A 25,738-nucleotide genomic window follows, 5' to 3' on the forward strand; every position below is an offset into this window, starting at 1 on the left:
AGGATGAACACGTGATTATCAGGTCTGCAATATACAGGGCGAGTTTGAGAGCGCACGTTAGCTCGTGGCCAGTGGGGGCCCTTGCATCAACGTACCTCTTCACGCTTCACCACGCTCCGCCCCCCCTCAACGTCGCAATTGTTACAGCATATCTTGTCAAGACCGCGTCAGTCAAGCTGATCGAACTTTTAAACCGATATCGTGCCACATGTTTTCAAACGTCACCACACTTGCCATAGAGGTTTGAAAGCGCTGGCAGTGCATTTGGTAAGTAACAAGGAACCTGGAGCCGGACCGTAGTGTAACTTTTTAATAAACGCGGCATGGGAACTACCCCACCAATCAACGCAGGCAATTAAAATCACGTCGGGGATTGCTTTAGATTTGCACAAACACTTTATGCAAACGTTGCTTTTGGCCTTAACCCACTGTCCAAAAGGAATTGGGCCCAAGGTGAGAATGGGTGAAACAGGAATGGCCAACACCGCGAGAACAAACGCGGCGGAACGAGACCGTCCACATGAGCTGGAGGAAACCAGGCGGAACTCGGGACAGAACTGATGATGACGGTGGCGTGATCGACAGAGCAGCCTATATGCCGGGGCGTCTCGGCGCGCTTTCTGCTGCATCTCATCCCTGTGCACGCAAGGCGACTTGCCACCGGCGGGCATTAGTCCTGCCAGTACTGAGCGCAAAATCCCACTGGAGTAATTGCACGTAGAAGTTCTCGGAAGTTGGCAAATTATGGACCCCTGATGTGCACACGCAATGGCCTGCTCTTGCCAACGACGTCAGGGGATCTTCGACATGCACAGTGAAGCAACTTCACCGAGCAAACGAAATGGCACACACGTGGCAACATAAATGAGGTGGAAGAAATTGAAGTTTGTGCGGATGGGACAGGACGACAACGGAACAAGTCTGGCAGTGACGAGATGCAACGGAATGACGGCAAAGTACCTAGCGGGAGCAAGTGAAAGTACAGATTTGAATGAGACAGAGAACGCACGAGACGGTACAGATGGCGATGTTACACGAGGACGAAATAGTCGATGCTCAAACAGAATTGCGGCGATTCATCCAAGCGCAGAGGGTGAATCCGTCACTAAGTCTTTGAGGAAATTTCATAGCCGAGTCTCGCGACTTTCCAAGAGGGTTCTGCTCGAGGGTGTTTGGCAAACTCCCCGTCGACCCAAGGCAATGGCAGTGGCTGCTGTTTGCTGAGAATCTGCTGAGACGGCGTTGCAGTGGCGGCGGCATCTTCAGTCATCCAGAACTCGGACGGTGCTGTTCTCCTTGTCACCGCCCATCACCCTCTCGTGCTTGCGCCCGGCGCGAGCGGCAACGTGCAGCGCCTCACCGGAGCCTCCCTTGCGACCCTGGGTGGATACACACACACGCACGCACATTACTACTGCGCCATGTGCATTCCAAACGAGACTACTGGTCTCTTCAGTTCTCACCCAGTTAAACGTTACCACGTGTGTAGGTGTTCGCTGCTCAATAGATGAAAATATACCCGCTTACCACCGGCACATCCGACCCACGCTAGCGTGGGCCCGTCACGGTACGGGAGGTTTTCCCCACTGGCTATTTGCTGTGCCAAGCCGGAAACAAAACAACGTGACGAGCTGCTGGCCTCACAGGACACCCGAATCTGGCAAGGGAGGCCAAACAGGGCCAGGTCAGAATCAGAATATTTATTTGTACTGGAGGAATCCGATGAGCTATGAAAGCTCTTTTTCACAGATGTTCAGGAGGGGCGGGTAAGAATGTTACAACAAAAAACACGATAGTAGTGGAAAGAACAAGCAAGGTAAACAAATCACCCAAACATTCAAATAAAACTAAACCATGCCCATCCTACCAGGCAAAGCTCACTGAGGTATTAACTTATTTCCCAGAAGCGGCCTGGCCACAAATGATAGCTCAACAAAGTCGCCCATCATTTGAACATTTATATCAGCGAAATAATCGCAATGGATTCGACGTCAGTCGGCGCACTGCGAGGACACGGTGTCGCCTATGCGTGCCCTCGATTCGCCAATTGCTCGCAAACACGTCGGCGGCACGGCTTGGCTCCTGCAGTGGAAAAACAGCTGGGTGTCTCCTATGCCGCGCACGGCTGGCTCGGCTACGGCCCTGACACACGCTTGTGTGGTGCATTTGGGGGGAAAAAAGGCAATAGGGTCTTATAGGGAAAGAGCAAATAATGAAAATGATACGGATTAATTAATTCCCGGAGCACTTGTTTCAGGCTAATCATGATGACCTAGAGCGGCGGTTCTCAGAGTGCGGACCCCGGAACTACCAGGGATGGTCCGCAGGGCTGTGATGAAACGTAGATGGATCTGGACAATAATAACAATGCTTCAGACATTAATATTTAACTTATGATATTTAATTTAAAAATCAAGTTAGGTACACTGCCCTGATTAAAATACCCTAACCCTTAAGATCTAAATGCCCCTCCTTAGAAAAAAAAAACCTTACAGCTACATTTATTTTTTTCTTAATTTTCCGGCAATATTAACCATGTTGCATGGCTGGTATCTAGAGTGGGGGGGTGAGGGGGGGCTGTGTGAGTCCACGGAAATGTTTGCATCAGGCGATTAGTCCGCGGCCAAGCAAGTTTGGGAATCCGTGGCCTCGAGGCGACCCTTCCCCACCGCCTCGACATGACGACGCGGCACTGTGGGTTACTCGCCGTGACGGCCGGACGCTGGGGCTTGCCGGGAGAGTTGCGGTCACACAGGGAGACGAGGTAGAGAGGCGGGCGCGGGGTCACGAGGGTGAGGGGCGAGCGCGGGGTCACCGACGAGTGGACCCCAAGGACCCGGGGGCCCACGCGCTGCTTCAGCACCGGGCGCGACGGGGACACGGCCTTAAGTGGGCTCCCTGCTCACACACACATGGTCACACATAAAACAACACATGGTCATATATATAACACACAAGTGCACATGGTCATACATACAAGAACAATAACCACCATTTGCCACTAAGTGGCGGTGATGTGCACGTTAAGGCCACGTGAAGTGTTGAACGCCAGCTGGCAAGAGGTCATGGGACAGACCCAGGTGCCTTGGGTTGACCGACTGAGATGACTGGCCGATGCACCACCTGTGCCCCATACTGTGCCAACTTGCTGTGTTTTAGCCACCATGCACTCTGCTCGTTGTGAGTGTCGCTCCTCTCCCCTCTGCTGTTGCTGGAGGGCGACTGCCTCCAACTGCCCAGTGGCGTCCTTCACGAGCCTCCTCCACAGAGCCCAATCTTGACACGGCTGGTACCAGTCAATGGCAAGTCCACTCAGCTCCACATCCTCTCGCCCTACATTATTCCATCTTTTCTCTAGCCCATGCTGCACCCGTTTAGCCCCCTTGATCCGGCCGAACAAGAGCTGTTTAGGCATGTGGTGGCTGGGCATGCGGGCTACGTGACCCAGCCAAAGCAGCCTTGCCTGCCGGAGGAGCTCAACAATAAAACTGTCCAGATCTTTCGAGGATTTGTGAGCTCCTCACACAATTCAGCCTGGTCAAACCCAAGATGGATCGTAGGCAGGCCAGCCTAAATGTTTCCAACCGGTGAAGATGTTCTATTGGGGGGGGTCCATGTTTCTAAAGCATAAAGGAAGGGCAGGACCATGGCCGAGAAGACCCAAAGCTTCATGTGGAGGGACACACCAGGGAGCTTCCACACAGCGTTACGCAGCCAATGAAAAGATAATGCCACTCGACTAATTCGGAGTAAGACCTCTGCTGTCAAACCAGAGCTGGTCATAAGCACACTGACGAGGTATGGACAACCTCTCTACTCTCTGCACAACTACCCCACCAATGAGGAGTTGAGAAGGTGGAGTGTTTTATGACACAAAATACCCAGACAGGTGCTTAATTTTGGCGGGGCTGACGGTAAGGTCCCACCTCTTAGTAGCATGCTCCAGGTTCAGCAGCAGCACCTCCAACTCCTCTTCAGAGTGAGCAGCAATTACCAGATCATCAGCATACTAACATGGTTAACCAACAGAGAGCCATTCCTCGACCGCACCCAGGCATCGATCAGCCTCCCATTGTATCTGTACCAGATGGAAATTCCTCCAGTACAGCGATGGAAAGCTTCTCAAACTACGTGGTCGAAATAGATGTTAAATAATGTAGGTGCCAGAGGACATCCCTGTCGCACCCCAAGGTGTACAGGGAATGGCTCCGACTCCCGGCCACGTAGTTTTACCCGACCACCATCGTGAAGGTCCTTAATGGTTGTGGGCAGTTAGGGACTCCTAAAGCACGAATAACAACCCAGAGCCCAGGCCTACTGATGGTATCAAGGCCTTGACCAGGTCAATAAAGCAGAGATGTAGAACCTGTTGGAATTCTATACACCTCTGCTGTAGCAGACGGACAGAAAACATGACATCTGTGCAGGACCACCCTGGCATGAAACCACATTGGGGCTCCGCAAGCCTCTCCTCAGTGTACCTGGCAAGGCGATGTAGAATAATCCTTGCCAGTACCTTTCCCGGTACACTGAGGGAGATGCCCCTGTAGTTTTTAAAGTCTGTGCGGTCCCCCTTCTTAAAGAGGAGGACCATCAGGGCATCCTTCAAATCCTGCGGAACCCACCCAGTGGTCCAGACTTATTATGATGTCAGGTAGAGCAGTCTGCACAGAAACACCACCCTCCCTCAGCAGTTTGTGTGGGAGATCATCTCTGCCTGGCACTTTTCCTGGTCTCAGACTCTGGATTTCCTTCCGTACTTCAAAAAATGGCACTTCAGCCAGTCACTCATAGCGGGTTGATTACTTCTTACAATATTTGAGGCACAGCAGCCTCAGCAGAGTAATCCCCACTTTGCCCAATGATGTTTTCTGGGCTGAGGGATTTCCCCTCCTTCAAGACCTCACAGAAATGCTTAGCGAATCTGCAAACTTGTGTCTGGGAGTTGGAGATCACCTTTCTTTCCCTTACGTATGGCGATAGGCATGGCACTTCAAGTCACTTTTTTGATGGAATTAAACAGTGATTTGTGATCGCGAGCTACTCAGGCAGACTCCATCTCCTCAGCAACTCGAACGTGGGTCGCCGGGTTCATCGTGCAGGGCACTAACCGCTACACTACCACTCCGCAGTCAAATATACACAGTACAAAGACAAACATACAGGCACATGTACACATATCGTTTGTTGTGTGGTTAGGTGGTTATTTGTGTGGATGATTGCATGGTTGGGTGGTTAGCTGCGTGCGAGCGTGTGTGGTCAGAGAGTTGGCCGTGTGGTTGGCCGTGTGGGAGAGTGAACGCACCACAATAAATAGGCAACTCCGGTAGAACGTTGATAGCGGCCTCGCACAGCGGAGAGCACTGCGCTGGGACGGGCGGCGTTTCGTCACTGTGGAAGCAACGCGTACGCACGCGTGAAGAACAAAGGCGACGAAGAAAAAGCGTGCACACGCACCGATTCCGCAACACTTGTTGCTGCTGTTGTTTTTATTTTAACTCAACGTGAGCCCGGCTACAGAGCACCGATCACAGAACAAGAAGGGGGAGAGCACAGATCCCGCCAGCAGAAGCCCGAGATCGACACGGCGGGGCTGGGTGGAAGAGGCAGTGGTGTAGTGGTGACATCATCAGCTCAGGGTGGGTGCTGTCAATCAGTCAGCTGGCGCCCTAGTATTTGATTTGTCTCGCACGGTCGCACCTAGGCTAATATATATATCGCCGCGATACATAGCCTAATTAAGTTAAAATGAAATGTGAATGGAAGCACATTTTCATAAATAAAAAAATGTAAACAGCGTTTGAAATAAGTGTTATTGTTCCATTACACTTTTGTTGTTGTCAAGGGGGCCCCAACTCGTAACTCTGACCACCTGGGGGTGGGGTGGCAAGGTACCCCCTCTGCCCCTCCACACTCGTTATGCCACTGGGGCTCACTGCCCCATCCAGGTGAGGAGCCTCTAGCAGAGCAGTGACAGTTTACATGGGGGGAGGGAAAGCAACATGGAAGGGAGAAGATAACGAACTTAAAAGTGAAGACGGGAGAGGGGGAAGAGTGGGTGGGAGGCGGATTCTGCAACACCTTTTAACAAGCATTTACCCTCGACGGTGGTTAAAAAGCGATCGTTATTGAACGCGTATGTAGGGTGGAGAACAAGAGGAAAATTAAAAGTGTACCATTCAGGAAAGATGGAAGGAACCGGAAAGAGAGGAAGAGCTAACAGAGAATGGCTTGACGATGACACAAAGAGATTGGTGCCAGAAAGATGTGGCCACTCTTTGAGCACATTGGCACAAGACGAGAGAAAAGTGGAAACAAATGACGAAATGTGGAGTGGACACCTCCGAGCTATCTGCCCATGGATCATGATGATGAAGATTGAATTCAAGTTGCCGGGTTCGTGACAGTGCTCTATCCACTACGCCACCACTCCACCCGTACATGCAGATCCAAACAAAGACAAAATTCCCCCTATAAACCAACACAGGCTGTTGGGGTAAGCGCTGTGAGCAAGCACATGTGAAGGTCGTCACGGCTCACGAGAAGGCGGTGTGGTTAGCTCTAAGCCTGACAGTCTTTGTCTCCCCCGGTGGTAATATTTACACACCGCTCTAGCTATTCATTTAAGGCTGAGACAACTTAGGAGAGCCCCAAAGACCGGTTCAGATATTTACCACTGTTTTTGGTCATGAGTGGTAATTGAACTCGTGTCGCCGGTTTCGTAGCGAAGTGTGCTAACCACTATACCACCGGTCACCAAGTACGCAACATGCCAATGCTCGCGCGCACACATGCACGTGTACACGCACATGTACACATTTGCACACGCACACAAAAAACTAAAACAAAGATCCCTTGTATAGCCGTAACAGGTCCCCCTTGCAAAGAGGCTTTTAACTTAAAGGTCTTTTTTACCTGGTTAAATAAAGGTGAAATGAAATTAAAAAACAGACCGTTGGGGCAGGTGTGGCTAGCGAGCACCTGTGAAGGCCTGCACAGCACACGAGGGAGTGGGTAGCCAACACCACGCCCGGCCGCCTTTGTCTCCCCAGTGGCGATGTTTACACACCGCATCGGTTACTAATTTTGAGGCCGAGTCGAGCTAGGGGTGGCCCAGGACCGGTTCAGATACTCGTCACTGGTGGTGGCCGTGAGTAGGGATCGAACTCGGTTCGCCGGGTTCGTATCGTAGTGCGCTCACCGCTAAACTACCGCTCGCCACGTACACACGCGCACACTAACATGTACACGCACACGCACCTGGGGCTTGGTGGGGGAGCTTGGGGAGCAGCCGGGGGGTCCAGCGGTTCCTGCTCCCTCATGGACGGCACCACCGGCGGGGCGGCAGTGGAGGCGCGCAGAGCCACCTCCTCCAGTCTGTCGTCAGCCTTCCTGGGTGTATCGCTCTCTGGGTGTGGCAGGGTAAGCAGCGACGTGCACTGGAGTTCGTGCTCTGTTAAAATGAGGGGTTCGTCAGGTGGAATCGGTAACACTGACCGCGGAGGGCGTTGACGGTGATTGTGATGATAAAGATGATACAGCTGATGATGATGGATTATCATTTAGATACCGCAGCTGATGATGCTTCTGCAGCTATAGATGATGGATTAACGCGATGACACTGCTGATGATGCAGCTGCTCGTGATGTCGATGATATTCACAGTGCTAGAACAGTTGCTAACACTGTAGATGATGAAGATCTGTCATCTGCTGATACATTTGTCGATAATGATGCTGATGATGCACATGCATGGTTTTTACACCTGATGATGATTGCTTGTGTTGCAGTCGAAACGTCGTGAGAATTTTATTGTTTCATATTTTTATTATTTTATTGTTTCCCTTCTACGTGACTTTACCGAAAGAACCAAGAATATGAATCTCTGCAGTCACGAAAGCTTTAAATCAAAATTTGATGCACATGCTGTTGACATTGATGATGGTAATAGGCTCTCAATAACCCAGGAAAAACTCCAGTGAGTCAAAAGAATTTGTCATACTTTTAAACTCCTATCTTGCTTTCCCATTGAAGAATATTATCATCAATAAATTTAATAATTCTGAGGACAAACGCATTGTGGAAAAAATTACAGAATCCATGCGTTTGCACGATTTCTCTTCCATGTTTGTAAGCGCGTATATATGTTTGCATGTGTGGGAAACCGGAGTGCCCGGAGAAAACCCCATGCACAGGAGGGTGGGGAGAGTCTCTGGAACATCCGCAGCCAGGTACCTGGGGCCGAATCGGATGTGTTCAGACCGAGGAAGACGAGGTCCAGCTGCATGGCCAGGGCACTCGCTGCATCTGGAGGGACAGAAATGAACAAAGCCAACCGAGGTTTGTAGCGCATACTATACTATACACAAGTACACTCATCAGTAATAGGTTTTTACCCTTTTATCTGGCACTAAAACTGACACTTTTATACAAGGAATCATGTTTGCAATAACCACAACACAAGCAGTCAAAATGCAAACAAAAAGAGACAACTCTGATAATGATATGCACTGTCCTTGCAATCGATTGGTCCACACCCGAGACGGCTTTTCTTAGAGTCTAGTCTCCACTGGTGTTGGACCAGATGACGCCAAAAGGTGTACCTTTTGGTACGCCTTTAAGAAAAGCTGTCTCGGGTGTGGACCAATCAATTTCAAGGACAGTGCATATCATTATCAGAGTTGTCTCTTTTTGTTTGCATTTTGACTGCTTGTGTTGTGGTTACTGCAAACATGATCCCTTGTATAAAGGTGTCAGTTTTGGTGCCAGATAAAAGGGTAAAAACCTATTACTATATCTTGCTACTGGCAAAGGAGGTCTCATAATGTACACCCATCAGCCCACCACGCACACCCTTTGCACACAGACCTACTACATACGCACGCACACACTCTGCGCGCCGTGCCCCCAACACATGCGTCGTACGTTGTGTGTGCTTTTCAGGCTCCAGGCGTAGCGGCGTTCTGTCAAACTGCTGCGAGGGAGAGCGCGGGTCATTGATCGCCACCACCCGCCCCTCCTCCTTGGGTGCCGCCACCACCTCCTCCTCCTCCTCCTCCTCATAATCCTCCTCCTCCTCTCCCGTGTCTCCCACAGAGAGTCTCTCGGGGCGTCTCTTCTCCTCCGAGTTGCTCCCCACCTGACCGACAGCACACACAAAAACCGGCGACACCGCTCCGCTTTCTGGCAAAGGCAGGGGTCGGCAACAAAAATAAGAAGAGCCATTTTTTTTACAACTCGGTGAAAAATACCCCTTCAATGTTTCAAGAGCCGCAATGCTATATATGTAGAAGTTCTTTCGCACCATACGTAGCCAACCGTGCTAATCGGAGGTGCGGGGGATGGACAACAAACTAAACACACTAAAAAAGTGTGAATGCGAGACGGTAGTCCTTAATAAATAACGTCCCGAAGCAGTCCTTCAAAGAGCCGCATCAGGCTCCGGAGCCGCAGGTTGCCGACCCCTGGGCTAAGCGTTGAGAGCGCGAATGCAACAGCTCCTGTCCGTCCGTCTGTCCGGTGTTTGACATGCGGTTACCGGCAATGCCAAATAAATCCCGATTTTAACAACCCTATATATGCTGCTAGTCAACTACACCTCCCTTTGTTCCCTGCGAGTGCGACGTGAGTACCAGTGGCCTCCTCCCTCACGCCCCGTACCTCGATGGGTGTGCGCTCGATACCGCACGACGGGGAGCGTGGGTCCGCCAGCTGGCGCAGACGGCGCATGGCGGGCATGGCGATGGGTGTCTCGGGCACAGCAGCGGCGGCTCCGTCTTTGCTCTCGTGCAGACCCATGGCTCAGGCAGGGATGGGTGGAACCACTCCAAGGGATGAGAAGGACGGCCGCGGCGTCAACAGCAAGATTGATTTGCTTCACAGAGTCTTGTAGGAGACAGCAGAGAGAGAGACATTAATAGCTATGCTTTCATGGCCACTTAGCAAATTATTCTCTCGAGTTCAATTTGATCTCTCGCTGGGGCAGTTTAAACAATGGGCCAGTTTCTTAAATAGCACTCCCCCCATCATCCCTGTTCACCAAGCAGTTATTACTGGGTAATCCCACTTCCTCCAATACGTCCGGCCAATGTAGAAGAGGATAACATTTCCTCTTGAGCCCCATCTTGTGGAGGCCCCTTCTACCAGCAGTGACGTGAGTGAGAAATTGCTGGGCTGTACCTTAACCTGTTACTAACTCAGACATACATTCGTTACACTTTTAAAGACAGCAATAAGTAATAGTCTTACATATTAGAACGTGTATGCATTGTTTTGCGGGGCTGCGTGGGAATGAACAGCGCACAGTGGCGAGATCTTAACTACCTCGCCTGGTATTCAGGTTGTGGGTTCGATCCCGACCCTGACACCTATATATTTGGAGTTTGCATGTTCTCCCCGTGGTCGCTTGGATTTTTATCTGGGTCCTCCTGTTTTGCCCTTCACATTCAGAATCAACATGCATTTAGAGTATTTGGCTGCTACAAATTTCCACAGAAGCCATTTCGTTGAGCTAACATTTAGTTTGCTTTAAAAGAATCCGTAGTGGCAATGTGCCTGTACTTTAATGCTGCCACCAATGCACTCCCCACCTTCACCAACCTGCGCCGACGAGCTTGATTCTATTCTTGGGTATGGCAGGTGCAGGTATATGTTTAGGAGCTAAATGCCAATGTTTGTGGTCTGCTGGCCACGACGAGAGGGGCTTCAGGAGAGAGAGAGAGTTCGTGCAGTTTGGCTGTTCCTCCTCCGTTGAAAGAGCACAGACTACCACAGTGGCTTACTGTATGGTCCGTACTTTGTATTGCTTGGCCACAGTCGCTACTGTGGATTGTCCTTTAACATATCTCTTCCGTATCAATGTGGACCAATGTCTCTCTATGAATCTCTATGTATCTCTACGAGTACGTATGTACCCATGGGTCTCTGAGTTTCTATCTCTGTGTGTCTCTATGGATTTACTAAATGGTACAGTTTCGCTTGCATGAGCCACAAGCTCACATTCTGTGGTGAGATGTGGATGGTCAAAGAAACTTCAGTTTCCACACGGCCTGTGTTGTTAGGTCCTCATCCCGCAGTGGACAAATGATACCTAACGATTGCCTTACGTATTGTTGTCTCACATGATTATGAGTGAATTATCACAGCACTACGAGCATGTATCAGTACAGCTATGGGGCAATAAACCACTGTGGTCTGCGCACCTCACTACCTCGCCTGGAATGCAGGAGGTCGTGGGTTCGATCCCGACCCCGACGCCTGCTGCTGTATATCTGTAATCTGTGTGTCTCTCTCCCCATGGTCACGTGGATTTTTCTCTGAGTCCTCCTGTTTTTCCCTTCACATTCAGAATAAACATGCATTTAGAGTATTTGGCTGCTACAAGTTCAGAACAACAACTGTGTTCAGAACGCAGTTGTTGTTATCACGAGACGTTGTTCGCTGTTCACCTCGAGGCATAATGCTCTCATGGTGCATTGATCGCCTTTTGGCATTCTCTGGTCTGACACCGCTGGTGAGACGAGGTCACAGAGAAGGTTGTCTCTTCTAGATTTGAAGTTTTCCTGACCGCAAGGATCCATACTCTTTGGTTCTTTCGGAAAAGTCACGTAGATGAAAAATAAAAATAATGAAAATAATTATGATGTTATTTTCTTAGCTCTTTCGGTAAAGTCACGTTGAAGGGAAACAATAAAAAATATATAAAACAATAAAAATTCTCACGACGTTTCGACCATCAGGCATGTTCACCCGCATGTACACCACCTCTACACCGTTCATCATGCTAAGTCGGCCAATCAAATGCTAATTTTTATGCTAATTCCTTTGTCAAGGCACCTTGTTTCCTCGAAAGAGCTAAGAATATGAATTACTTCAGTCACGAAAGCTTTAAATCAAAATTTAACTGCCTCTACGGGGAGGGTGGGTTTCCACATAACTTTAAGATCCTTCAACAAACTCCGGGATAAGAAGGCTCAGCTGATCGAGTCTCTCACCTTTCTGAAGAGATGCCGCGACTCTGGGGTAATACCAATCGCATTTACACTAACCTCTGCTGCTGTAACTTCTTATGCGAAACGATTTCTTTTCAAAACTAGCTTAGCTCTTATCTCAGAAAAAATCAGACTTATACGCACCGAACTAGATCAGTTAGACAAGACACTCTACAAATCACACTTATCATTGACGGCATCAATGTCCACATCGGATTGGGAACATGTAGACAATATGACTGCCTCTTCAGCTGCTACTATGTCGACCAAATGTAAGGACAACCTGATTTCCAAATTTAACCTCCTCTTCAACAAAAGACCGGACCCACACACCAAAAAGTTAGACGTTAACAAAGTCGTAATTAATCGCAGTAACAGTTCTATTTCCGATGGTCTGAAATCCGTTTTAGCTAAAGGTCTAAACTTTGCAGTCACACCTAAACACATACCAGTTAATGATATAATTGCCCAAGTAGACGTTGCTCTCAGGGGCCTGGGTCACATCGCTGCAGACGTAGCAAGATCTGAAATCGCTGCAACCCTCAAAAACGCTAAGATGCCAGCTAGCAACCTCAGCAAAGATGAGCGTTTTGAATTATATAAATTAAAAAAGAGGGATGATATTGTAGTCCTCTCAGCTGACAAGGGCAATGCTACTGTCATCATGGATAAAATAGAATACAACAACAAAATTAAAGAATTACTCGACAATGGCAGTTATACAAAAATAAAAAGAGATCCCACCAACAGCCTCGTCACACAAACCAACAAAATAATAATTTCTGATTCAACCGCATTAATTGAGCAATCTAAACAGTTTTTGTTGAGACCTTCTGCTGCCAGGCCACCAAGATTATACGGCTTACCAAAAATACATAAAGTAGATACACCCCTTCGTCACATCGTCTCTACTATCAACTCCCCCACCTACAAACTGGCTCGTTTTGTCTGAAATCCTGCGTCCTTTCACTGGAAAAACCACCTCTGCGGTACAAAATTCTACTCACCTGGTATCGACAATCAAGGGTATTTCCCTGTCCCCAGACGACCTGCTTGTCAGTTTTGATGTAGTTTCCTTATTCACCAAGGTTCCTGTACCTGACACCATCGCAATCATTGAAGACTTGGTTCATCAAGGACTAAACACTGAGGTACCCCCCCTGGTGAGACACTGTTTAACCAATACATACTTCACTTGGAATGGAACTTTCTACAAACAAACTGAGGGCACCCCAATGGGCTCCCCCCTATCTCCGGTTATAGCTAACATTTTCATAGAGAAATCTGAGACTGACGCCATCCAGACTGCCACTCTGCGCCCAACCTTATGGAAGAGGTACGTGGATGACGCTTTTGTCATCTGGCCACATGGCCGGCCTGCTCTAGACCAATTCTTCGACCACATCAATTCCATACACCCAGCCATCAGATTTACCATGGAAGTCGAAAAAGATGGCAAGCTACCTTTTTTTGGATGTCCTAATTAAAAAGAGACCTGATGGTTCAATGAGCCACTCTGTCTACAGGAAAGCTACCCATACGGATGCTTATCTGAAACCGGATTCCCACCACCATCCATCACAGAAGAATTCTCTCATCAAGACTCTGTATCATAGAGCTCAATGCATATCCGACCAGGAACACATAGGCAGTGAACTCAAGCACGTACACCAAGCTCTTAAGGCTAATGGTTACTCCGACTATACAATCTGCAAAGCTATCACTCAAACCATGAAGAAGGACCCTCTTGAGGAGCCTTTCAAAACCATCACTTTACCCTACATTGCGGGGATCACAAAAAAGATCTCCAAAATCTTGAATAAACACAAGATCCAGGTCCGTTTCAACACATTACATAAAATCCGTGATCTGGCTCCGTCTGTAAAATATGTGATTCCGGACATACAGTACCCTGGTGTCTACAAACTAAGTTGCTTCTGTGGTAGTAGTTACATTGGAGAAACCAAACGGCATGTCTCGGACCGCATTCGTGAACACAAAGCAGACCTTAAACACGGTAGGACCAACACCTCGGCCGTGGCAGATCATTGTTATAATTCAGTAGGCTCACATGACATTGACTTTTCCAGACAGAGGTTCTTTGTAAGCCATCTGGCTACCATGAGAGATTCGTTCATGAGGCTATCCACATATACAAGCACAGAGACAATTGCAACCGAGAAGATGGATTCTGGCTTAGCAATCATTGGAAAGATTTGATTAACCATTTCAGGTCTTAATTGATTGTTCACGCTTACAGTGGCTTTCAGACAGCATACATAGATTTTTCGTCTCCTCCCTCCTCTTTTCAGAACACAGATGGACTAGTCCTTCTAAATAAACTGCCAAATCGCTGCGTGTGCCGCTAAAGTTTTTAATAAATAAATAACTACACCGTTTAAAAATAAATAAATTAATGCAAACCGACACACCTGATGACGACCGTTTGTGTTATGGTCGAAACGTCGTGATAATTTTTATTGTTTCATATATATACATTTTATTATTTTATTTTTTTCCTTCAACGTGACTTTACCGAAAGAGCTAAGAATATGACTTACTGCAGTCACGAAAGCTTTAAATAAAAAAAATAATGATGTTATGATGCTATAACATCATGCTAATCTCTCACATTAACATAGGCACTTCTGTACCCAGTTACCTAATTTCTCACATTAACATCACTAGACCCAACCACTTCTTTATGACCCTTGGGGCTACACCCATTTCAAACCTTTTAAAACAGTCTGCATCAGCAGCAGACCATGCTTTCCCACCTGATGACGGACGCTTGTGTTGCGCTCGAAACGTCGTGATTTAATTTAGTTATTTTCATTTAATTTTTCATCTACGTGACTTTACCGAAAGAACCAAAGAGTAAGGATGTCTCTGGTGTAGGGCAATCAGTTTCAAAGACAATGCAGATATTATTATCATCAGAACATGTTTTGTTTGAATGTCCACCACAAGTACAGACTTTATGCCTTGCGAAAGGTTTCCATTTCGTGTTTGAACATCTTAACACAACTCTTGTTGTCAGTTTAACACGTAGGAGGCTTTCGCGTCCAATATTATTAATAATTAAGTTTTTTGGGTTATAATACACTAACCCAACAAACTGTATTACCTCCTGTTGTATTGCCATAAAGGGTAAACACTTATTATTATATCTTGACTTAAAGCTTCCGTTACCGCAGGAATTCATATTCTTTGGGTCTTTCGGTAAAGCCACGTAGATAGCAAAATAATATTTATTTACTTTATTAATTTTTCTATCTACGTGGCTTCACCTAAAGACCCAAACAATACTGATTATTGTTATTAAAATTTTAGAGCTGTTGTTGTTCAGAACCTACCTTAAGCACATTATCGGATGACACTGCTACTACTGCTTCCCTTATGTTTCAGTTTCATTTATGTTGGTATAGCCCTGTGAGCCATTCGGCTCTTGAATCGGGTGCAACCGATTCAACAGACACAAAAACTAAAACATGAACAAGAAAACATCTTAAAGTGACTACGTGACCGTGCAAACAGAAAATCCAGGACAAAAACAGCAAAAATATTGCAGAAACAGCACCGTACACCAACGCTGTGTGAAATAATCCCAGTGGGATGCAAGTCAAACAACAACAAGACAACTTAGATTAAGGCCATCAGTCTAACTCCGTACTACAAACAAAACATGGCCAAACCAAAAAACGTTTTCGAAATCACCAAAATAAAGCCATAAAAGCAATGTAACAGTTGATCATAGGAACTGTGACCGAATTTTCACATTAAAAGACGTAAACAACATGTACCACCAAACCCTGCAGCCATAGCCTGGCAGTCGTGCACAAGTAGCAACAATAACAACAATACTCGACACGCGTCCGTCAGCACCCACTGTGGCGTCGATATGAAATGTAACAAATATAACAGGCGACGACGTTTCGGGCGAATGGCCCCCGTTGATTACCTTAAGCGTGGCTCAATTAGCGCCCGCGGCACGGACCGATCGCGGCTCTCACAGCGGGCGGGCGGGTGCTACAGGTCTCATTACCACGACGTTCCACTATATATGTGTGTATTGTTATAGAAAGAGAGATTATAATTGTAGAATAAAACTCTGTTTAACTTTAAGACCGGCGACAAGCTGAGACGATCCTGGCCTCCCGCAAATTCAAAACGTAGCGCCAACGGCTCTGACATCACCACCCCCACCACCAGCCAATCAGACGCGAGGACGGGAAGGGGGGGTCGCTACCGACGTTGCGATTGGTCGAGCGCAGTCGTGACATCTACAAGGTCAACTCCCCAGCCCACGGTGGCTCGGTAGTGACGTCATGCAATGAATATTAATCGCGTTGCGCGGTGGGGGCGCTCTCTCATTGGGCCCCTTTGAAATAACGCTCGCAGAGAGTGACGTCAAACCAAAGCGCGCGTCAGTTTGAACGCTGTAAAATGACGTCACGCTCCTCGTCGCTTTAATTGAGAATGGCGCGCGAGGACAAGTATGCGTCGGTTGACGTCACGTTATTTAAACGTCGCTTTAATTGCCACTTGTGCGCTTATATAAGTCAGGGTCGGGGACGTCACGTTATTTGAACTCTATAAATGACGTCACGCACCCCGTGGCTTTAATTGCCATTAGCACGCGATAGAGAAGTCGGCGTCGGTGACGTCGCGTAATTTAAATGCCATAAATGACGTCACGCACCCCGCTGCTATAAATTGCCACTAGCGTTTCTGCAAGTCAGATTGTTCTAAGTTAATTATTTGTCTAAAGTTGATTGTTCAAACAACTTCGACTTTACACGTAGGTTATTTATTAGCAAACAATTTCAGTGGTATCTAAATTTCGATTTAAAGCTTTCGTGACTGCAGGGATTCATATTCTTGGTTGTTTCGGTAAAGTCACGTCGAAGGGAAATAATAAAATATAAAACAATACAATTATCAAATCTTGCTGTGGTTTTCACACCTGATGATGATTGCTTGTGTTGCAATCGAAATGTCGTGAGAATTGTATTGTTTTATTTTTATGATTTTATTATTTCCCTTCTACGTGACTTTACCGAAAGAACCAAGAATATTCCTCATTCCAATTCAACTGCCATTCGCCACGAAGTGATGGTGACATGACCATGGCGCTTTGTGCCAGGCCAGGTGCATCTTGAGGCCACGTGAAGTGTCGAAGGCTCGCCGGCAGGAGGTCTTGGGACGGACCCAAGGTGCCATTGAGTCGGCTGACTGAGATGACCGGTTGATGCACCAGCTGTAACCCCTACTGCGCCAACTCGCTGTATTTTATCCGCCCGGCGCTCCACTCGTTGTTGTGAGCGTCGCTCCTCTTGCCCTCCGCTGTTGTTGGAGGGCGACTCCCTCCAACTGCCCAGCAGCAGCAGCAGCATCGTCCTTCACGAGCCTCCACAGATGCCGATCTTGACACCGCTGGTACCAGTCATTGGCAAGTCCACTCAGCTCCACATCCTCCTGTACCACATCAGCTCCATCTCTTCCCCAGCCCGTGTCGTGCCCGTTTGGCCCTCTCTATGCGGCCAAACAGAAGCTGCTTGGACATGCGGTGGCTGGGCATGCCGGGCTACGTGACCCAGCCAACAACCACACACACAACCCGTGGGGTTGGACAGATTGTTCCCATTTGCAGCGCCACACCCTCTGGAAATGACCTCCAGAAGCAATCCGGCACACTCGACTCCATCAGGAACATTTGAGTTACCACTCGGCAAACACACCTGAACACAACAACTAACTCACACATTCTTGGTTCTTTCGGTAAAGTCACGTTGAAGGGAAGCAATAAAATAATAAACTATATATATAAAAACAATAAAATTCTCACGACTTTACCGAAAGAACCAAGAATATGAATCACTGCAGTCACGAAAGCTTTAAATGAAAACTAACTCAGCCAAAACTTGCTTGAATAGTTTTTGTTAAAACATTTTAAACAAAGGTTGACAGCATGTAAAAATATGTATTTTTTTTCTCTCTCTCTCTCTCATAACTTAGAATGTTCTGATGTTATGTTGTGTTTTAAAATGTGCCGGAAAGGCGCCGCCGATGTAAACACAAATGAAATTGACTTGACAGCAACCATCCTACTGCGAGAAACTTGGCGGGAACCTCCGGGAAAAGTCATGAAAATCGGTGAGGGATCCCTTGGGGAAAGAAGCGTCACAAACACATAAATATCGCTGTACTCTGCTTCAACGTCTGTGCTCACTCACCAACGAACACTCAAAGCACCAAATGGTCAAATCAGCCCCTACAACTGCATGCCGGGCGCGAGACAGGCCCTCAGCCAGCAGTGGATTGACCATGGCTGATAATGTTGGTTATGGCTTGCAGGGGAAGCCCTCCCTCCAGAGGTGGGATTTCAAGGGCCGTACGTGGACACAGCGCACATGGAGTGCACGTGGAGTGTGTGTTGTTACGAACCCCGCTCACGGCCACCAACACCGGTGACGATTTTATCTGAACCGGTCCTGGGACTCACCTAGGTCGACTCGGCCTCAAATGATGTGTAAAACATCACCGCTGGGGAGACAAAGGCGGCCGGGCGTGACGCCGGCCACACCCACCCTCTCGTGTGGCGTCATAGGTGCTAGCTAACAGCACTTGCCCTCACAGCCTGTTAAAGGCTACACGGGGGTATCTTTATCTTTGTGCGAGTGAAAGTTGGCACAGTGGGAAGCACATGATGTGCGATCTGCCAGTCATCTCAGTCAGTTGACTCACCCTGCTCCGTCACGGCCTCCCGGCACCGTCAGAAGATCCAACCGATGATGGAAATTCACCAACCCGCACTGACCGGCGTGGTGAAGTATGGTCAAACCCCCCCCCCCCCCCTCCGATTCCAGAGCCGAATGGCTCACAGGGCTATAGCAAAATAAATCAACTGAAACTGGAAACTGAACGACACCCATACCAGACGAGCAATTACATCAGCTCGCGTGTCGGCGCGGCGTGCATTACCAACATCACAGGATTGTGAGAGGTAGCGGCAGGTTGGGGGGAGGCATTCTCTCAGCAGCGGATCGATTGATCACGGTTGAAGATGACGATATGACTTCGAAATACACAGCTGGAGGACACCTCTAACTTTCAGAGTGTAGGTCACTGTTCCCGCGGGTTCAAGAGAGACTACACTCAGCCCTGCGTGACAATGCGTGCGTGTGTGTGTCCGTGTGTGTGTCCGTGTGTGTATGTGTGTCCGTGCGTGTGTCACCCTTGTCGGGTGTGGGGAGCGGTAGTGTAGTGGTTAGCGCGCTGCGCTACGAACCCGGCGACCCGAGTTCGATTCCCGGTCACGGCAAACGCCGGTGACGATTATCTGGACCGGTCCCTGGGCCTCCCCTAGGTTTACTCAGCCTCAAATGACTCAAATAAGCACCTGGTTGCGGTGTGTAAACATCCTCACTAGGGAGACAAAGGCAGCCGGGCGTGGTGCAGGCCACCCACCCCCTCGTGTGCCGTGCCGGCCTTCAAAGGTGCTCGCTAGCAGCACTTGCCCCTACAGTCTGTTACAGGCTACACGGGGGATCTTTGTCTTTTTTTGTCACCGTTGCGAGTGGTGGCGCAGTGATTAGCACACTGCGCTACGAAACAACCCACCCAAGTTCGATTTCCGCTCACGACCAACCGGTCCTGGGCCTTCCCTATGTCGACTCAGCCTTAAATGGGTACCTGCTGCGGTGTGTAATAAGCAATAACACCGGGGAGACAAAGGCGGCCGGGCGTGGTTCTGGGAGCACCCACCCGCTCGTGTTGTTGCCTCAATATAGGTGCTCGCTCACAGCACTTGCCCCCAACAGCCTATTGGAGGCTACACGGGGGATCTTTGTCTTTTTCTTATTGTTTGGTGCGTCACTGCATCACGCACGCACCTTCCCCGAGCCACAGGAGCAACTCCCTTCATGCCTGAGCGCTGACACTGCGAGCCCTGAATAGGGCTTTGTTTATATATACGCTGCCATGTCACGCGATTTCACCGTCCGGGACCTTTCGGAAATCTGCCACTCCTCTTGCCCTCGTCTTTTGCCGCCCATTCGGAGGCACGGTCGAACCCAGCAGTGGATAGACCGTGGCTTCGTGATGATTCAGATCGTTGATTGACGGTCACATTTTCACCACGGCGACGACGATGTCACTGTCAGCAGTGGCATTTGGAAATGTGACTGGCGGTTCTCGTTGTCGTCGTCGTCATCATCATCATCAGCAGCAGCATGAGCCGTGATCCAAGCCCGTAGCCATGGAGTCAACATTGGGGGGGACCAAATCTTCCAAGGGGTCTGGGTCTGGGTGTCCCCCCCCCCCCCCAGAAAAAATATATCTAAATTTGAAAACGAATATCCTGCCTAAAATATTGAAAAGTTCACTAACACATAGGATGGACTATTTATTTATTTATTACAATATTGTCTAATAGTGTATTATACTACATTCTTTTTTTTACCTTTTCTTGTTTCATTGCATGTAATGGCAGAGATTAGGGATTAATAAAGTACAACCATAACCACAATCATATAAACAGAAATCTATTTTATAGAAATATATTGGGGGGGACATTTTGAGCATATTTGAATATTGTGGGGGGGGGGGGCGGGGGATGTGTCCCTCCCAATATATATTATATTTACGACCTTGCCGTGACCTATCTACTGCTGGATGAGCACCTCCACCCTCCTCCACCTTTGGGTTATTGCGATGCCGCAATCCGTGTCACGTCTTGAAAACGAGCTGATCTTATCGTCTCCACTGGGGGTGTGGGGCTGGGGGTGTGGCGATGGTGGCGTGTTCTCTCCTTTTGCCGCCAAGAGCCGAGCGGTAGCGCGTTTGCCGCTTGTTGATAAGTTTGTGGTTGAAAAAATGTAAAAAAAACTCGCGGCCGTTCTGGTAAATAACTGCGGGTGCTTTGAACAAACTGACCGCGGCGTCTCCTTCACAGTGGGGGCCTTTCACAGACCCCTCGACGTTTTTTGTGAATGAGTTGCAGGCCAAAATAAGACCTTATTGCCAGTATCAAAGTATGAAAAAAATAAGAGTAGTTTTTTTTTTTAATAAAACACGTGTTAAGATGTTCAAACGCCAAATGGAAACATTTTGCAAGGAATCAAGTCTGTATGAACCACACACATGTACTTGTGGCGAACATGCAACCAAGACATGCTCTGATAATATACGCATTGCCTAGTCTCACCAGTATCAGACCAGAGAACGCCAAAAGGCGAACAGCACAAAGACAATGCCACTTACAGGGAATGTTTCTCTCGGAGTGAGCAGCTACGAAATGGGACCTTTCTGCCAGCATCAAAGTATGAAAACATAATAATAGGTGTGACCCTTTCTGGCAATAAAACAAGAGGTGTCTTAAGATGTTCCAACAGCAAACAGAAACCTTTTGATAGCAAAACAAGTTAATGCGTGAACCACACGCACACCAATCAAGTTATTGCGTGAACCACACGCACACCAATCAAGTTATTGCGTGGACCACACGCACACCAATCAAGTTATTGCGTGGACCACACGCACACCAATCAAGTTATTGCGTGAACCACAGGCACAGGGTACTTGTGTTGAACACGCAATAGCAGGCCATTGTGCGCCGGTGTCACGGGTCCGAAATTTGACAAATCTGAAAACGACCCCACAAGTTACTCAATTGGGTAAAAAAAACTAAATCACGTAGCAACATCGCCCCCCCCCCTACTGGCTGTGGTTTTCACACCTGATGATTGCTTGTGTAGCAGTCGAAACGTCGTGAAAATTTTATTGTTTTATATTTTTTAAATTATTTTATTGTTTCCCTTCTACGTGACTTTACCGAAAGAACCAATAATATTTAACCCACGTGTCAAACATAGCGCCTGCGTCATCGCCGGCGCGTTATAAAATAATTGTGTGCGTACCTCACCCCCGTCTAAGCCACGATGTGTCCCTGACCAATGCCCTTGACACTGTATCCCAGACTTCCCAGTGTCATTTCTGGCTTGCATCTGTTCAGCCTTCCTTGCGGAATGCTCAATTCCATGGGGGTTTTCACCGTCCGTGTCTCTAGCCATGGACAGTGAACTTATCTTTAGTTTGTTGGCCTTCCCACGCACCTCCGACCAGCACGGTTGACTACGTACGGTGCGAAAGAAGTTCAAGATACACGCATACCTACAAAGCAGATGTGTAATATCTGTCAAATATGCAATTATATTCTTGTGTATGATGGCAATATGCTGAAGAGGGAGGGTGATATCTTCTGGCCACGGCGAGGGTGCTTCAGGAGAGAGTTCGTGTGGTTCTGATATTCCTCCTCTTCCGTTGAAGGAGCTCAGACTGCAGTGGTTTCACCATACGGTCCAATGCGCAATGATTGAAAATTTTCGGTTTACTGCTGCTTGCTATTATATATAACCACCATGACCCTTAGGGCGTGGGGAGGCCCTAATCATCCAGCAGTGCATGAATGACAAACATGGCTTAATTCATACTCTTTGGCTCTTTCGGTAAAGTCACGTAGATGAAAAAAACATGAAAAGAATGAAATGAAAATAACTAAAAGAAATCACGACGTTTCGGGCACAACACAAGCGTCCGTCATCAGGTGGGAAAGCATGGTCTGCTGCTGAAGCAGACTGTTTTAAAAGGTTTGAAATGGGTGTAGCCCCAAGGGTCATAAAGAAGTGGCTGGGTCTAGTGATTTTAATGTGACAAATTAGCATGTAACTGGGTACGGAAGTGGCTATGTTAATGTGAGAGATTAGCATGATGTTATAACATCCTAACATCATTATTATTTTCATTCTTGTTATTTTTATTTTTCATCTACGTAACTTTACCGAAAGAACCAAAGAGTATGGATCTTGCAGTCACGATAACTTCAAATCTAGAATGGCTTAATTCCTCTGGGAATATTTTACGGGCGACCCCCCCACCTCCGCCCAACCCCCCCCCCCACCACCAAACCTTCAAGCCACCGAAATATTTTCCGGAGAGTAGCCCCAGACAACTCCGGCTTTAGTGAAACCACTGGCTGTGCGTGCAGTGAGTGCGCTCTTTTCAAAAAATACCGAGCGCCTCTTGCTCAAACTCCTGCCATTCACAACTCTGGAGCAAGCCATCACATTTCACGCGCGCCAATTATTAGCGAGCTGTGTTGGCGACAGAGGTAATTATTGTTTTCTTGCTCAAAGAGCTTCAGTGAGCTTTAATCCGTTCCGTTATAACGTTGCGCTATATTTGTACAGAGTTGCCGAGCACAGGTGGCCAACGGCGAGCAACGTCAATCGGACGGCAACGAATAGCACCATCAAAGCTCTAATATGCATTTGGGGCTGTCCATAAATGACGTCACGCACCTAGGGGGGGTCAGACATTTGTGACGATGTGTGACGAGGGCGGGGGGGGGGGGTTGAGAAATGTGACGTCACATCAAAATGCGCAACTTTAAATAAATGTAGAATTGTTATAACAACACTCCTACAACATCAGTGCAGCGCCACATTAAATACGCACTGCGATGACAATAGTTTAAAGCGATTTGAAGCAAAATGGAAATATGGTTGGGGGGGGGGGGCAGAGCGTTGTGACGTCATATTTGAGGGGGGTCTGACTTTTTGCGACGCCGTGTGACGAGGGGGGGTGGGGTCAAAAATCGTCCAAAATCGCGTGACGTCATTTATGGACGGCCCCTCTGAGTAACTTAACGCGTTGATTGAATTGGCCAAAGTTATGATTATTATTGTTGTAAAAGAGCTTGGGGAAAGGAGACGACGATAATGATGATGATGGGACGGGAATTTCTCAGTGATCAGTGTGGGCAGAAGCAGAAAGGAAAGTGAGGTTTGGTGGGAGCCTTAGTAGGAGTGAATGAGTAGGTGGGTGGGTGGGTTGTTGTGACCTGCAGTGTGGTAAGTGGGTTGGTGGGTGGGAGCCTGAGTAGGAGTGAGTGAGTCAATCAGTGAGTGGGCGAGTGGGTGGGTAAGTGAGTGGATGAGAGAGTGGGTGGGTGGGTCGGTGAGTAAGTGAGTGGGTGAGTGAGTGGATAAGTGAGTCGGTGAGTGAGTGGGTAGGTGAGTTGTTGTGACCATAAGTGCGGTAGTGGATCTAGAGGTACATTGAGAACGTAAACAGTCCTACCATATGACAATACTGTTGTGTATATTGTATTCTTCACGGGTTTTATGTTCGCGTGCGACAGGTGTCGTGTTGCTTTGCCGTTACTTCCAGTGCTCATGAAGATTTACTCAAAAGTTATATTCGGCTGCAATTCGGTGGACGCTGTGAGCCTGGGAACTCCACAAATCAGCAATGATGCACGAGGCTGCCACTCACGACAAACAGCTCCGACGTCGTGGGTAAAATCGCTGTTCATTTAGAGCAGTGGTTCTTCACGTTCACTGCAGCCTTGCACCCGTTTGGTCCTTAATTGTTAAACAAAACAATGTACAATGTCAATAATAAATACAGAGGGTTTGATGAAACAAAGGAGCTTAATTTGTGTTTTGCGATTATTTACCTTTCTAAAATACGATCTGGCCATGTCCAGCACCCCCAGAAAGGGCATCACGCACCCCCAAGAGAGTGCGTGATACACCCAGCTTAATATAAATACACATTTAGATCGTTCTTTCGCATTTGGAGAATACAAAAACCACAATTGGGAGACTGTAACAGTCACAATAAACGAATGACACTATCATATTCGGTACCTTATAACAATCATAATTATTCCTGTGTTATGGTTGGTTACCCAGAAAAGACTCACCGGGTCTCGAGACTAATTTTTCAGAAGGTTCCTGCCAAGTTTTCGGAGTAGGAGGGAGGCGATTCTACTGCTGTTGTTATAATGCCAATTGAGTAATGTGGCAGGTAATTGTTTTTAAGCATTGGCAATGTGTTGGCCAGAACCGGTTCCATGTGCTTATATATAATCGTACGGTAAACTATGTTTATTTTACCAGGTAAGGCCCAATGAGCTATGTAGCTCATTTTCAGAAGCGACCTGGCCACAAATGATTTCCCAATGTAGTGGCATATCGAGTGTAAATGTGTTGCAGCCAAACACTGTGCAACGCATGTTTATAAATGTGAAGGAATAAACCGGAGGACCCGGAGAGAAAAATCCACGCGACCACGGTGTGAGAGAGAGAGAGAGAGCGACATGGAGTAGGAAGAGAGGGGGTAGAGAGAGAGGGGGGGCAGAGAGGGGGGTAGAGAGAGAGGGAAGAGGTAAGGAGAGCAGAGCAAGAAATCTTTTGTTAAATATTTCATTTAAAAAGGAGGGGGCGGGGGGGGGGGTTACATAAAGCAAAGCATAAAAAAACAAAAAAAACGAAATGATGAACGAAGCAAAGTGATCGTAAAAAGTGAGAGAGACACCGCAAACTTCAAATACACAGCAGCAGGCGTCAGGGTCGGGATGGAACCTACGACCTCCTGTATACCAGGCGAGGTAGTTAACATCTCCTAGCCACCGTGATGATGATGAGAGAGAGACACCGCAAACTTCAAATACACAGCAGCAGGCGTCAGGGTCGGGATGGAACCCACGACTTCCTGCATACCAGGCGAGGTAGTTAACATCTCATAGCCACCACGGCACTCTACGTCGTGTGGCAGCGCCGTAAAGTTCGATGAGACGCCAAGCAGCAGCAGCGGAGCATTGTGCGTGGAAAAGAAACTTCCTTTCAATCAGTGCACATTTAAAGGTGATGGAAGGGAGCAGGGTGCGGGGAGGGACGTGGT

General features: G+C 47.9%; 1 protein-coding gene across 2 annotated transcripts; it reads right to left on the reverse strand.

Annotated features, from left to right (window-relative positions):
- Positions 1-295: 295 nt before the first annotated feature.
- On the reverse strand, positions 296-16,257 carry LOC116950547 (uncharacterized). Of its 2 annotated transcripts, none has more exons than XM_032968412.2 (8): positions 15,951-16,257; positions 9,660-9,884; positions 8,925-9,138; positions 8,235-8,306; positions 7,261-7,453; positions 5,306-5,391; positions 2,708-2,898; positions 296-1,379 (listed from the first exon to the last, which is right to left on the reverse strand). In XM_032968412.2, exons 2-8 carry the CDS (start codon positions 9,795-9,797, stop codon positions 1,263-1,265), a joined length of 1,011 nt encoding a protein of 336 aa, XP_032824303.1. In that variant the 5' UTR covers positions 9,798-9,884; positions 15,951-16,257; the 3' UTR covers positions 296-1,262. The 2 variants fall into 2 exon arrangements, with proteins under 2 accessions (XP_032824303.1, XP_032824305.1); XM_032968414.2 differs by having other exon boundaries at positions 7,261-7,408; positions 15,951-16,252.
- Between the last annotated feature and the right edge of the window lie 9,481 nt (positions 16,258-25,738).

The sequence above is a fragment of the Petromyzon marinus genome, chromosome 39 (assembly GCF_048934315.1).
Source record: "Petromyzon marinus isolate PM22_M1 ecotype Great Lakes invasive population chromosome 39, UKy_Petmar_22M1.pri1.0, whole genome shotgun sequence".
NCBI classification, from domain to species: domain Eukaryota; kingdom Metazoa; phylum Chordata; class Hyperoartia; order Petromyzontiformes; family Petromyzontidae; genus Petromyzon; species Petromyzon marinus.